The sequence below is a fragment of the Podarcis pityusensis genome, assembly GCF_964106645.2.
Source record: "Podarcis pityusensis genome assembly, chromosome: 4".
NCBI classification, from domain to species: Eukaryota; Metazoa; Chordata; class Lepidosauria; order Squamata; family Lacertidae; genus Podarcis; species Podarcis pityusensis.
In genome coordinates, this window is record NC_138027.1 from 3,109,912 (window position 1) to 3,122,510 (window position 12,599).

The window sequence follows — 12,599 nt, forward strand, 5'->3', positions numbered from 1 at the left end:
TCTGGTCTGCCGTCACGCTGATGTGGCCCATCTCCAGGGACATGAGCACACAACTAGCAGAGTTCAAACAGAAGCTTAGCCGTGAGGAGTAACATCTAAGCCTAATTTATTGCGCATAAAAACAAACCTAACAGAACAAAGAAAAACATGGCTTCTCTCTCTGTCTTTCTTCCTCGGAGAGAGGACTGCAAAAGCAATACAGAGCAGAAACAGCGTATCTCCCTTTCCGCTCACAAGACCCAATAATCAGTGCTGGAATATAAATAGACGTGTGACATGTAACAATCCCACACATCTGCAGCACTGTCCCCTGCCCCAAAAGACACCAAGATGAAAAGAATCCACAGATTAGTTGAAAAACCAACAGAAAAATACTCCTTCCTCCTTACCCAGTGGCCTCTCTCTGGTGTCCAACGGAGGCCTCTCTGCCTCACAGGAATCCAGGTCCATTTCTGCAAAATGATCCTTTCCCTGAAAGAGCAACAAGGATTCAAAACAGAGAATGAATGGCGAGAAATGTTAGAAAGAGAATGACAAAGACAGAAGCTTTAAGGGTGTTAGATATCATTCCATGGATGGCTTCCCAGAAAAAGAATGGGCCAACAGTAGAGCATTATGGGATGTTCTCCATCCTGTTTGGAGCCCCTTGGGAGTATCCAGAGGAAAGTCTCTCTCACCTGCTTTCTCTCCTCTGCCTGACTCAGGAGGAAACCTTCAGCCAGGGCCACCGCCTGGGAACTGGTCTCCGCTCCGCATTCCCTCACCCAGCTCTCCATCTCCAGGGGAAGGACAGCCAGGAACTGCTCCAAGATCACCAGGTCCAGCATCTCAGCTTTTGTGTGCCTTTCTGGCTTCAGCCACTGATGGTCAAGGTGGTAGAGTCGGCTGCAAACCTCTCGGGGTCCTTTGGCCTCCTGGCAGCAGAACTGCCTCAACTGCTGGCTCTGCACCTCTGAGCAGTGGGTATCCTCCTCACCCAGGATCTTCTGCACAGAGTTTTCCCATAACCCCCCACTGCTCCCAGTTTGGATGGCATGGCCTCTTTCTGCTTCAGGGCCAACTGAGTCTTCATCATCCATCTATGCTCTTAGGAAGCCTCTGAGAGATGAGAAGGAACCCCTTGATCTTCTGCCAAGTTCTGTCTGTCTGAATGAGAAGCTCTATCAAATCCTACAAAGCGAATACATTGTTCTGTTACAGAATTTGTAGGACGGGGGGAAATGGTTCCTTGAGCAAGCATGGATGCTTCTTGCTAGGAACAAGGGCTGAACTGCACTACAGCCCAAACCATGAGCTATTGTCTGAAGAAGAAGAGGGAGGAGGAGAAGAAGGAGAAGGAAAAGGAGGAGGAGGAAGAGGAGGAAGCAGCCTCTAGCTCTCCTAGAAGAAAGATTGCAATGCAAAATGTGGAGGCAATGGAAGGGATTTCTGGCAGATGAATCAGCCTGGTTTCTCCTGCCTTCCAGTCAATGCATGAAGTCAGAACTGACTGGCAAGGGAGTCATTTGTATCTTTTGAATAATGGATGCTTGGCTCTAGTGGGGGGTCCTCAGGAGTTGCTCCCCCCCACCCCCACTCCCCTGCTTCTCTCTCCTTTTTTACACTTGGACTCTCTGCCACTCTCAAGACAGACTCCCTTATCCTTTGCTCTGAGGGCCAGGTATGCATCTGATTAACCCACTGAGGGAGAAGTGGACGTGGCCAAAGACACCTTCCTTGAAATTTAGGCAGGTAATTTATTACTATTATTCTATTAGATAGCTCAACACACACACAGCCACAGGTCCCTGGAGGCTCAGTGAGTAGCAGCGCCCAATTCCGGCTCCTTTGCCAGCAACAACCCCTTTGGGACAGAGAGGATGTGGTCCTGGGATGCCCTGCTCTGGGTGCGAGGGGATTGCTGCAGTGGCCTCCGTGGGGAGCTGCCCTGGGATACACTGGGAAACTGGTCCCCAATGCAACAGCCAGACTCTGGGCTGGGATCCCTCTCTTTATTCCTGGACTTCCTCTCCCACCTTTCCTTCCTTCCTCCCCATTGCTTTTTTTTTTTTTGGGTGGGGCGCTAGTCCACCTCCTCGTCCAGCTTTGGAAAATCACTTGCACATGTTCTCTCGTTTGTGCAATGACGCTGAGAGATGTCACACTGAGTTAAAGTCCTAATGACTCCTTTGTTTAAAGAAGGGAGATTTCGGGGGAGTCAGTTTTTTCTGAAAGGCCAAATGAGATTGGGGTCCTCTGATCTCCAGGAAGGAGAGCGTTGCAGGCCTGGCCCCTCCCTGGCAGGACCCTCTCCTCCCTGACTTGGGGTCCCCCCCCCCTGCAGGAGCAGATCAGGCCCCCCAGGCCTCCTCCCCTGCTGCAGCCCTGGGACCCCCACCGTCTCCCCACTGCACCCTCTGGGGGGAGAGAGAGGAGACTCACCAGATCCCAGGAGGGGACAGCGAGGCAGCCCTTGCAGGAGACACACCAAAGCAACACCCCCCCCCCCTTTCTTGCAGGAAAGGACTGAGGAGGGAGGGGCCTTGGCTCTGGAGGACCTGGCCCCCCTTGCTTCCTGGCCTCTCTAGGAAGGCGGCTCAGTTCCCTTTAACCCTTGCCAAGCCCAGCGCGCCCAGCTGCCCCCTCCGCGTTTTTCTCTTTTGCGCGCATTTCACACTTCCAGAGATGCTTTTGGGGGGACGCCTCCTGCTTTCCTTTCCTTCTGGAGTTTCCAGCAAGGCTAACATTGGGCCAAGACCAGATACATTGTATCCGCTTGGAATCGACACTTTCGCTCTTCTCTCAGCAGGGGGTCCCACGCTTCTCCTGCCAACGGAGCTGAGCTCCTTTTCTCGCAGTTGCAGCGCTCGCCTTCGCCTGTTCATGGCGCTGTTTTGCAATCGCTGATTGGCCAGCTGTCAAATGCTGATGACCCCGACTGGCCTCCCATTGAGAACTGAGGTCCCTCGCGGTGTCTGGCTCTGCTACAGCGCTAGGACTTCCTCTCTGGTGGGGTTTGTAATCGGGAAAGATCAGGAATAGGTGTTTGCCTGGGGCTCCGTGGTTCGCGTGTCCCCCCCCCCCTTTGTGTCCATATCACACACACTCAAGCAATGAGCAGGAAGAACAAGGCGTGTTTATATCTTCTCTAAAATGTTCCTCCAAGGCCTAGGGACACATTGCTCTCTACCAAGGCAACGCACAGAGTGTCCCTTTTCCATTTTGCATAGAGATCATTTACTGAACGTTTAAAGCAGTACTGTAAACGACTTAAATCATTAGCAGGACCGACATAAAAACGTGCAGTGAAATATTTTAAATAGGATTGCATGGGACAAAACACAATTAGGTTTAGCTTGGATATGCAAAGGGAAGGATATAATATAAGCAACCACAGAAAGCGGAGGAGGCTGGTCGATTTCAATATTGAGTATATCAACTTTATTGAATAAAAAGATATTTCGATGATGTAAAATCGGGAAATTGAATTTTTTTATTATTTAAAAAACAATCCCATGGAGTGTCCTGGAGACACCCAAGATGAGGCCACTGTCACCAGCTGGCCTGGACTGTCACCAGGCGACCGGCGCTGAGCTGTGGTTATGTCACATGGAGCTCCCACAGCGCCAACTGCGACACGGATCACTCCATGGTCGCTAGCAAGAACCACAGAAGGCCCATAGGAGAAAGCATGGAGTTCAGCCTGGAATCAACGCTTCCAGAACGGCCGTACCTGAACGTTGTGAACTTTTCTCTGGTTCTGTTGAACAAGCTCTACTGAACTGCCCCATAGAAAGAGTTGAAACAAGGGGGAGCCACATGAGAGAAGCCATCTAGGACACAGCCAATACCTGGAACCCCCCCGGATTCTCTCACCACTGGATCCTAGAACAATAGGCAAGCAGGATCCTAGAATGCAACAACTGATTGGCTTGCAGGAGAAGACCAATCAGGCTCCAGGAAGAAGTTAACCAGCCTATTAGGCTGGTAGGATCCTAGAATGCAACAATTAATTGGCCTGCAAGAAAACACCAATCAGGCTCCAGGAGGGAAGCAGAATCAGCCAATCAGATGGGACTCATTGGGTAAATAATGTATATAAAAGCCTGAGGTTTTTTTGGGGGGGGGCAATTCAATCACTATTTTACAAGCTGCAATAAAGAGCATGAAATCACTACAGGACTCTGAGTATATTTCAAACTTGTTGGAAGCAGTTGATGACTCATTAGAATCTTTTAATTAAGCAATCCAGTCTGGCTTGTGCAAAGTGGATTCTTCCTGGTAAATTTCCCCTTTCTTTCCCTCTTAAAATAAGAATAACACAACACAGACTTCTTGAAAACAACAAGCTGTAATCTGAAGGCAGGCTTCATCTTGTGGTCACAGTTTCATCTGTAGAGAAAATGAAGTCTGTGCTAAATCTCAGACTTGCTACTTGTGGGCTCCGTCCTTTGTAAAGGATGAGCCATGCGATGGCTAAGAGCCAGGAGCAGTGGAGATCCAGAAGGACGAAAGGGAGAAGCAGGTAAGAGGGAGATAGCCATGTGCCCGGCCCTTTTATTTGCACCAGGTAGGGTCACGCCCATCGACCTGGTCATAGTCAGAAGGAGGTTGCTCCCAACAGGTACTGCAAGAAATCCTCTCTGTTTGGAGCCACGTTCCCCTGGATGTCCATTCTAGGCAACAGGAAAAGGTGGTACTTGACCTACTGATGACAACACAGGAAATAGCAGTGACGTGGCCAGTTGTGGGCTGTGAGGCATGTCGCCTCTTATGTGAGCCAGACTTCACTTGTCTATGCAGGTGTGTGATAATCTGACCTAGAGACACCTTGCTTTATGGACCAGGAAGCAGATTTCCCTGACACTGTGTTTTCTCTCCCTTCTGTGATTTGTTCCCTTATCTCTGGGTTGGGCTGGCTCCAGAGAAATTTTCCAAGACCCCTTTGAAAATCTTGGCCTTGGCAGTACAGTAAAAGTGTGTTCCAAAGCATTGTGTGAGACACAGCCAAAGATTAATTGGTTTAATCTACCCAAAATACAAAGTTTGCCACATTTTTCACTTCTCAAGACATAAATCAGAACCTGAATACAAAACAGAAAAACTGCCTTGATGCACCTAAGTGAGAAGCATTGCGACTCCTACAGTTTGGTGTTGAATTGAAGGTATGCTTCACAGAATCATGGAATCGTAGAATTGCAGAGTTGGAATGGACCCCAGGGGTCATCTAGTCCAGCCCCCTGCAATGCAGGAATCACAGCTAGAGCATCCACGACAGACAACTATCCAACCTCTGCTTAAAAACCTGCAAGGAAGGTGAGTCCACCACCTTCTGAGGGAGTCTGTTCCACTGTTGAATGGCTCTTAGCATCAGAAAGTTCTTCCTAGTGTTTAGTCGGAGTCTTTTTGTCATTTGGATCTGTGGGTTCTTGTCCTTCCCTGTGGAGCAACAGAAAACAAGCTTGCTCCATATTCCCAGTGAGAGCCCTACTAGTGGAAGACGGCGCCAGCTTGACAAGGACACGTTCTGATCTTCCAATTTGCTTCAGCTCTTTTTGCAATTCGGTGGAGTTGTCAATCATTGTGCTGGTGTCCTTTGCAAAATCGGTGCAGGCAGCTCCACAGGGTACAAAACTGTCCAGGGAACCGCAACATGGCTAGTTTCACAACGGTTGAACTGAACTGAAACAGTTACTGCTTGACCTCTCCGCTCCATTTCACAGAGGGACCGTCTTCCAAAGCAACAGCTTCCAGATGGCTTTCCGGATCTGCTTGGATTTAATACTGTAAATGATAGGGTTCAAAGCGGGGGGCACGATCAGGTAGACGTAGGCAACCATGGCTTTTACTAGCGGGTCCACACCGTTGCCAAATCGATGGATGATGGATAGGCCAATCATGGGGATGAAAAAAATGAGGACCGCACAGATGTGAGAGACACAGGTATTCAAAGCCTTCAGGCACTTCCCCTTGGGACCCACCTTGATGACAGTCCTGATGATCAGGAAATAAGACAGCACAATGAGGAGCGAATCTATACCAGCTGTTGAAAGAATGATGATTAAACCGTACAGAACGTTGACGCTGATGTCAACGTCTTTGCAGGCCAGCTTCATGATGTCAGGATGCAAGCAAAAGGAGTGGGAGAGGCTGTTGTCGCTGCAGTACGTCAGCCTCCTGAGCAGAAAAGGGATCGGGAGCAGGGAGACGGCTGCCCTCACCAACATGGCCAGGCCTATCTTGACAATAGTTGGCTTGGTCAAGATGGCTTTGTACCTCAGGGGGCGTGAGATGGCCACAAAGCGGTCAAAGGCCATGGCCAGCAGCACTGAGGATTCCAGCATGGAGACGACATGGATGAAATACATCTGGGTGAGGCAGGCATCAAAGCCAATCGCCCTGACGTCGAACCAGAAGATGCCTAGCGTGGTCGGGAGGGTGCACAGAACTAGGCCCAGGTCCATGAGGGCCAACATGGAGAGGAAGTAATACATGGGCTCATGGAGACTGGTCGTTCTGCCAATGATGAACAGGATGATGCAGTTCCCCAAGACGGCCACAAGGTAAAGCAAGCAGAAGGGGATGGAGACGAGTCTATGGTGGCTCCTGCCCATTCCAGGGATGCCCATCAGGAGGAGCACGGAAGGCTGGTAGAAGGAGGCGTTGGGAGCGTCTGGCTCGGGAGGTTCCATCCTGCCTTGGGCGCTGTGTCATGATCTGGAATTGAAAGGAAACCAGCTCCGTATTACTGTGTGATCTCCAGGAATTGTAGAAGCATAGAATTAGCAGAAAATTATTAGGAGTTAGTTTGGACATGGTATTTAACGCCAGTCAGATTAAATCAAATAAACAAGGAATATTTGGTGTTATGCTGGAGGGGATGCCCGGAAACTGGGACTTACATTCACATGTGATGGAGGTGCATATATGTATAATTTTTTTGGGCAAAGAGTGTTCAAGGAGATAACAGAAATCATGGGGTTAAAGCTAACCGTAAGTCCAGAGGTACCATTATTATCAATTTACGATGGGGTGGAAATTTACAAAATCAAAACAATTGAGACAATCTGTGAGAGACAATGGAAAGTGGGCAGTCAAAAATGCACCCCAGGAAACACGTTGGGATGATCGGAAGTCATAATGGAATCTGTTACGTATGAATCTATTTTCCCTCCTTTTTGTAATATGTATTGATTTTGGATTCTTTTGTCAATTTTGTTTTTGCAAAAATTAATAAAGCATTTACAAATTATGATGGGGTGGAAGGTTCACAGGCTATGAAGGTCTTGCTCACAGATTTATTGACACAAGTTATTATAGCTAGGAAGTGGAAGGGGCAAGGTGACTATAAAATGGAAGAATGGTACAAAGAGGTGTGGGATATAGCTATTCATGATAAATTAGCATGTTCTATTAATGTGAGATGGGGAATATGCAGAAGAAATGATTTTGAGGAGATATGGAGGGTGTTTGTAGAATTTGTACAGTTAAAACGGGAAAGGGTCAAACCATCGCAAGAGGCGTTGAAGTTTTGGGAAGTTGGATAGTTACAACGGAAGGCTCCTGGAGGTGGGGGTGCACATTTTTATTCTTATTTATTTATTTATTATTACTTTGGCAAAATAAAAAATAAATCTGAACAAACATAGAATTGTAGAGTTGGAAGGGACACCACGGGTCATCTAGTCCAACCCCCTTGCAAGGCTGGAATGCAGCAAATCAAACACTGGCTAATGAGCCACATAAAGCAGAGACATCACCTTGCTAACAAAGGTCCGTATAGTTAAAGCTCTGGTTTTCCCAGTACTGATGTATGGAAGTGAGAGCTGGACCCTAAAGAAGGCTGATCGCTGAAGAATTGATGCTTTTGAATTATGGTGCTGGAGGAGACTCTTGAGAGTCCCATGGACTGCAAGAAGATCAAACCTATCCATTCTGAAGGAAATCAGCCCGGAGTGCTCACTGGAAGGACAGATCGTGAAGCTGAGGCTCCAAGACTTTGGCCACCTCATGAGAAGAGAAGACTCCCTGGAAAAGACCCTGATGTTGGGAAAGATGGAGGGCACAAGGAGAAGGGGACGACAGAGGACGAGATGGTGGGACAGTGTTCTCGAAGCTACCAGCATGAGTCTGACCAAACTGCTGGAGGCAGTGGAAGACAGGATTGCCTGGCGTGCTCTGGTCCATGGGGTCACGAAGAGTCGGACATGACTAAACAACTAAACAACAACAACAACAATGGGCCACATAGGAAGGACCCCAGAGACAAAGGAGCTGCCTTATGCTGAATAGACCACTGGTCTATTTAACCCAGCACTGACTGGTTGCAAAGACTCTGCAGGATTTTAGAGCCTCTCCCAGACCTACCTAGAGGAGCCAGAAATTGAACCTGGGAACTTCTGCAGGCAAGGCAGTTCCTCTGCCACTGAGCTATGGCCCCCCTTTGCCCCAATGAACAGGCCAAGAAGTCCTCCTGTATGTGCAGAACGTTGCCAGCAGTTGCTTCGTTCCAGATTCATGTGATAATTAGCTTTTAGTACGGATTATGTAATGGGTGCCGCAGGCAGAAAGATAAGAGACAGGATATGAAGAGGAAGTTGCTGTTTTGTGGCGCACACTCCCCACTTTCCATAAATTGACATCTGCCTCCAGGGATTTATTGACATTGCTTTCTCTGACACAGGTTAATTGGAAATCTGGTTGCAAACACAAGAAAAGGGCAGCCATCACCGTGTTTGGCTTTCTGCTACTGTATATGGGAGGAACTGTTCCTGTGGGTTCCTAGAAGAGGTCAGCATGCGACAGCGGCCACAATCCCAGGAATGGCCTTGACTGGCTGGCAAAACCAGGTGAGGGGAGCCGAATGGGTCTCATGCCCTCTGTGAGTTAGGGGCCTCCGCTGCCTGCAAAGACAGGCTCTGGGAGATGGACCGGACAAGACCATTCGTGGGTCCTGACACTCAAGAAGGTGGTTTCTGCACATAGAGGGAAGTGAGGGGCAGATGGGGCTTGACAACATGGGAAAAACTCAACAGGGAAAATGTTCCGAAAGGCTTGTAAACTCCAAAGTGGCAGTCAAAACAACACTAATTGGCTAATTGGCTTGTTTCGATGCTTTGCTTCTGTGACTATGGGACGCTTGAAGTTTCTGGCCCAACTGATATATGACCCTTTCTGTATACAGTGGTACCTTGGGTTACATACTCTTCAGGTTACAGACTCCACTAACCCAGAAATAGTGCTTCAGGTTAAGCACTTTGCTTCAGGATGAGAATCGTGCTACGGCAGCATGGTAGCAGCAGGAGGCCCCATTAGCTAAAGTGGTGCTTCAGGTTAAGAACAGTTTCAGGTTAAGAATGGACCTCCGGAACGAATTAAGTTCTTAACCAGAGGTACCACTGTACAGTCGGACCGCAGAAGTCAAACGGAATCCATTCCGGAAGTCTGTTCGGCTGCCAAAATGTTCAGAAACTAAGGCGCGGCTTCCGATTGGCTGCAGGAAGCTCCTGCAGCCAATTGGAAGCGTGGATGTCACGTTGGATGTTCGGGTTCCAAAGAACATTCGCAAACCGGAAGAATCACTTCTGGGTTTGTCGCATTCGGGAGCCAAAACGTTTGACTCGCAAGGTGTTCGGGATCCAAGATATGGCTGTATAATGCATTTTATTATTATTATTTATTTTATTTTATTTTTTAGAATTTTTATTGATTATTTTCACCTAACAAATTATTTTAACAATTATATTTCCCCCCCATTTCCCACCCCCCACAACAACCTCTCCCTCCCCTACGACTTCCCTCCGCTCCTCTCTCTGATTTATCAACACATATTGTTCTCTGCATATTGTAAAAAAGTAAAGATCTCTAAACTATCCATCTATTATGTTAACAAATAAATTTGTGTATGTTTATTCAAAACCTGCCAAGGAGTCCAATTCGTTTTGTTCTTTTTAATCTTTATAATGCATAACATCAGTGGCGGTTTGGGGGCTTTAAAATTTCAGTGGCGCCCTCTGTGATGCCAAAATTTAGTACTTCCAAGCCTCTCCCCTTCCATTGTTCACCACCACCGCCATTTTAATAATTTTATTATTTATACCCCACCCCCTGAAGAACCCTCTCATCTCAGCCCCCTGTGTGGGCAAATTGGTCTCACTCCCCTAAATCTGCCTCTGCTTGACACGCTTGCCCGGGTGCGGCAGTCGCAAGAAATGCTTGCTGTTTACTTTGCAGGCTTCCTTCTAATAAATCACTGGAACTGATCCCTGTACCATTTTGGGCGTCCTTCTCTGGGAACCCTGCATTTAACAAACTCGCACTGGCTTTCCTTTGGGCACTAATTATGGCAGCAGACGAGCTGCTCATTTGCATGGCTAACTTTAAATGCAAAGCACATCCATGTTTCTGTTTCCATTCATCTAACAACACACGAGAGGCAGGCTGGAACGGTGCTGGGTTGTAAATTGCCTTTGAAACAAAGCGTTGATGACCACTGTCAGGGGATTTAGAATTGGGAATGGGGACTAAAAGTTATGGGAAGTAAATGATAAAAGTGAAAAAGAAGGGGCAAATGAGAGAATCATAGAACCCTAGAGTTGGAAGGGACCTCAAGGATCATCTAGTCCAACCCCCTGCAAGGCAAGAATCTCAGCTACAGCATCCAGGACGGATGCCCATCCAACCTCTGCTTAAAGACCTCCAAGGAAAGAGAGCCCACCGCCTTCCAAGGAAGCCCGTTCCACTGTTGAACAGCTCATACTGTCAAAAAGCTTTTCTGTATGTTTAGTCGGAATCTGCTTTCTTGTCACTTGAAGCCATGGGTTCGAGTCCTGCCCTCCAGAGCAGGAGAAAACAAGCTTGTTCCCTCTCCCATGGGACGGCCTTTGAGGTATGGCTCTCCTATCTCCTCTCAGTTTCCTCTTTCCCAGGCTAAACATACCAAGATCCTTCAACCGCTCCTCATCAGGCTTGGCTTCCAGACCATGGATCAAAAGGAAGTCCTTCTTCATGAACTGCAGAGTTAAACTATGAATTTCCCTTCCACAGGAGGCTGTGATGGCCACCAACCTAGGTGGCTTTGAAAGAGGAGTTAGGATTCCTGCATTTCTTTCCGTGTGAGTAAGAAATACCTGGGGAGAGGGCAAGGGGTTACGTTTCCATTCCCCCCAGCACAGCTATGCTGGCACCATTAAATTTGCAGCCCCCTCCCCTCTGTTTCCATTAAAAAGAATAGCTGGATCACAGATCTCCCAAAGGATCTGGTGTGCAGTTTGGTCTTGAGCATCCAGGTCCCTTGACTGATCTCTGAGGTTAAAGGGCAGGAAGCAGAGGGTCAGAGTAAACCCACAGCACATACAATAGGGGGAAGTCAGTGGTGAGGGCTGCCAAGCAACAGTCCTCAGACCGGTGCTTTCCCGCATTTCCCCTGGGGGGGGGGGAGAGTTAGCACTGCCCCAGCCCAAGACACTTTGTGCCCCACAGTCAAGTCACTGGGGCTCAGCATCTTCTACCACACTGCAAGTGATACTGGTGGGCTCCACGTGGACCTTGCTCTGCTCCATTCCTGCACCCCCCCTCCCACAAAGCACATTACCCCTTAAGGCAATCGGATCATCTTCCAGCCTTTGCCAACTGGGTGCCCTCCAACTCTCATCAGCACCCGAGCAGTGGACTCGTAATCTGGTGAACTGGGTTCGTGTCTCCGCTACTCCACATGCAGCTGCTGGGTGACCTTGGGCCAGTCACACTTCTCTGAAGTCTCTCAGCCCCACTCACCTCACAGAGTGTTTGTTGTGGGGGAGGAAGGGAAAGGAGAATGTGAGCCGCTTTGAGACTCCTTCGGGTAGTGATAAAGCGGGATATCAAATCCAAACTCTTCTTCTTCATTGAAAACCGATTTGTGCATAGAAGGGACCCCACTGGGGAAGGGACACCCACAAGGGCCATCAGGTCCAACCCCCCTGCAAGGCAGGAATCACAGCTGAAGAGCCCCCTACAGAGGGCCACCCAACCCCTGCTTAGAAACCTGCAAGGGAGGAGATGATACAAGGAAGGAATAGCGCTTGCTATCCTATCTACTTACTGAGCTTACATGACCGTCGGGTTAGAGTCCATAGCCAGAGCCTCGTCCCACGTTAGAAAAAGCATTGAATCCTGCTTGCGATCCAGAACGGTTGTTTTCCCAGGCTGGGGGGGGGGGATGCCTTTTATTTGGCATCCTGAAAAAGAGCCCAGCTGTTGCGGCTGCCCAACCAATCAGGGGCCGCCTCCACTTCAGTGCAAAGGCCCACGAGGATAGAGGATGCTCTGGGCAGTAAATCACATCTTTCCCCACTGATGACGCTGCTGCCTCTGCTTCTGCTGCTGTCTTGGCAAAGGCTGCTTTTCCTCTCTGGGTCTTCTGGGCAAGCTGTTTATCATCATCATCAGCACCCCCCCCCCCCAATCTCCCGGCCCACAGCACAGATTTATTACCAGATGAGCCAGCCGTGCTCTGGGAAGACAAACAACTTTATGGTGAGAAGGGGCTCAGAGGACAAACACCAAGAGGACACTGGGGGATTAAAGGGAAGCTGGCCCACCCCCACCCCCACCCAAGGGCACCACAGCCTGAAGTTATT

The 12,599-nt window shown here is 48.8% G+C and overlaps 2 protein-coding genes across 3 annotated transcripts in view; both read right to left on the minus strand.

Moving 5' to 3' along the window:
- Window positions 1-2,495, minus strand: part of LOC308475135 (uncharacterized protein) — a 50,120-nt gene extending 47,625 nt beyond the window's left edge. The window contains exons 1-3 of one of the 2 annotated variants that reach the window (XM_081002075.1): window positions 2,422-2,490; window positions 678-1,170; window positions 390-471 (exon numbers count right to left, since the gene is read on the minus strand). In XM_081002075.1, coding sequence (XP_080858201.1) covers window positions 390-471; window positions 678-1,079 — 484 coding nt within the window. In that variant the 5' untranslated portion in view covers window positions 1,080-1,170; window positions 2,422-2,490. Of the gene's footprint in view, window positions 1-389; window positions 472-677; window positions 1,171-2,421 lie in introns of both variants that reach the window. The other variant, XM_081002076.1, reaches the window with a different exon arrangement.
- A 2,493-nt stretch (window positions 2,496-4,988) lies between these two features.
- On the minus strand, window positions 4,989-12,248 carry LOC308475278 (olfactory receptor 51G2-like). Its single transcript, XM_081002337.1, has 2 exons — window positions 12,062-12,248; window positions 4,989-6,696 (listed from the first exon to the last, which is right to left on the minus strand). Exon 2 carries the CDS (start codon window positions 6,669-6,671, stop codon window positions 5,697-5,699), a length of 975 nt encoding a protein of 324 aa, XP_080858463.1. The 5' UTR covers window positions 6,672-6,696; window positions 12,062-12,248; the 3' UTR covers window positions 4,989-5,696.
- Between the last annotated feature and the right edge of the window lie 351 nt (window positions 12,249-12,599).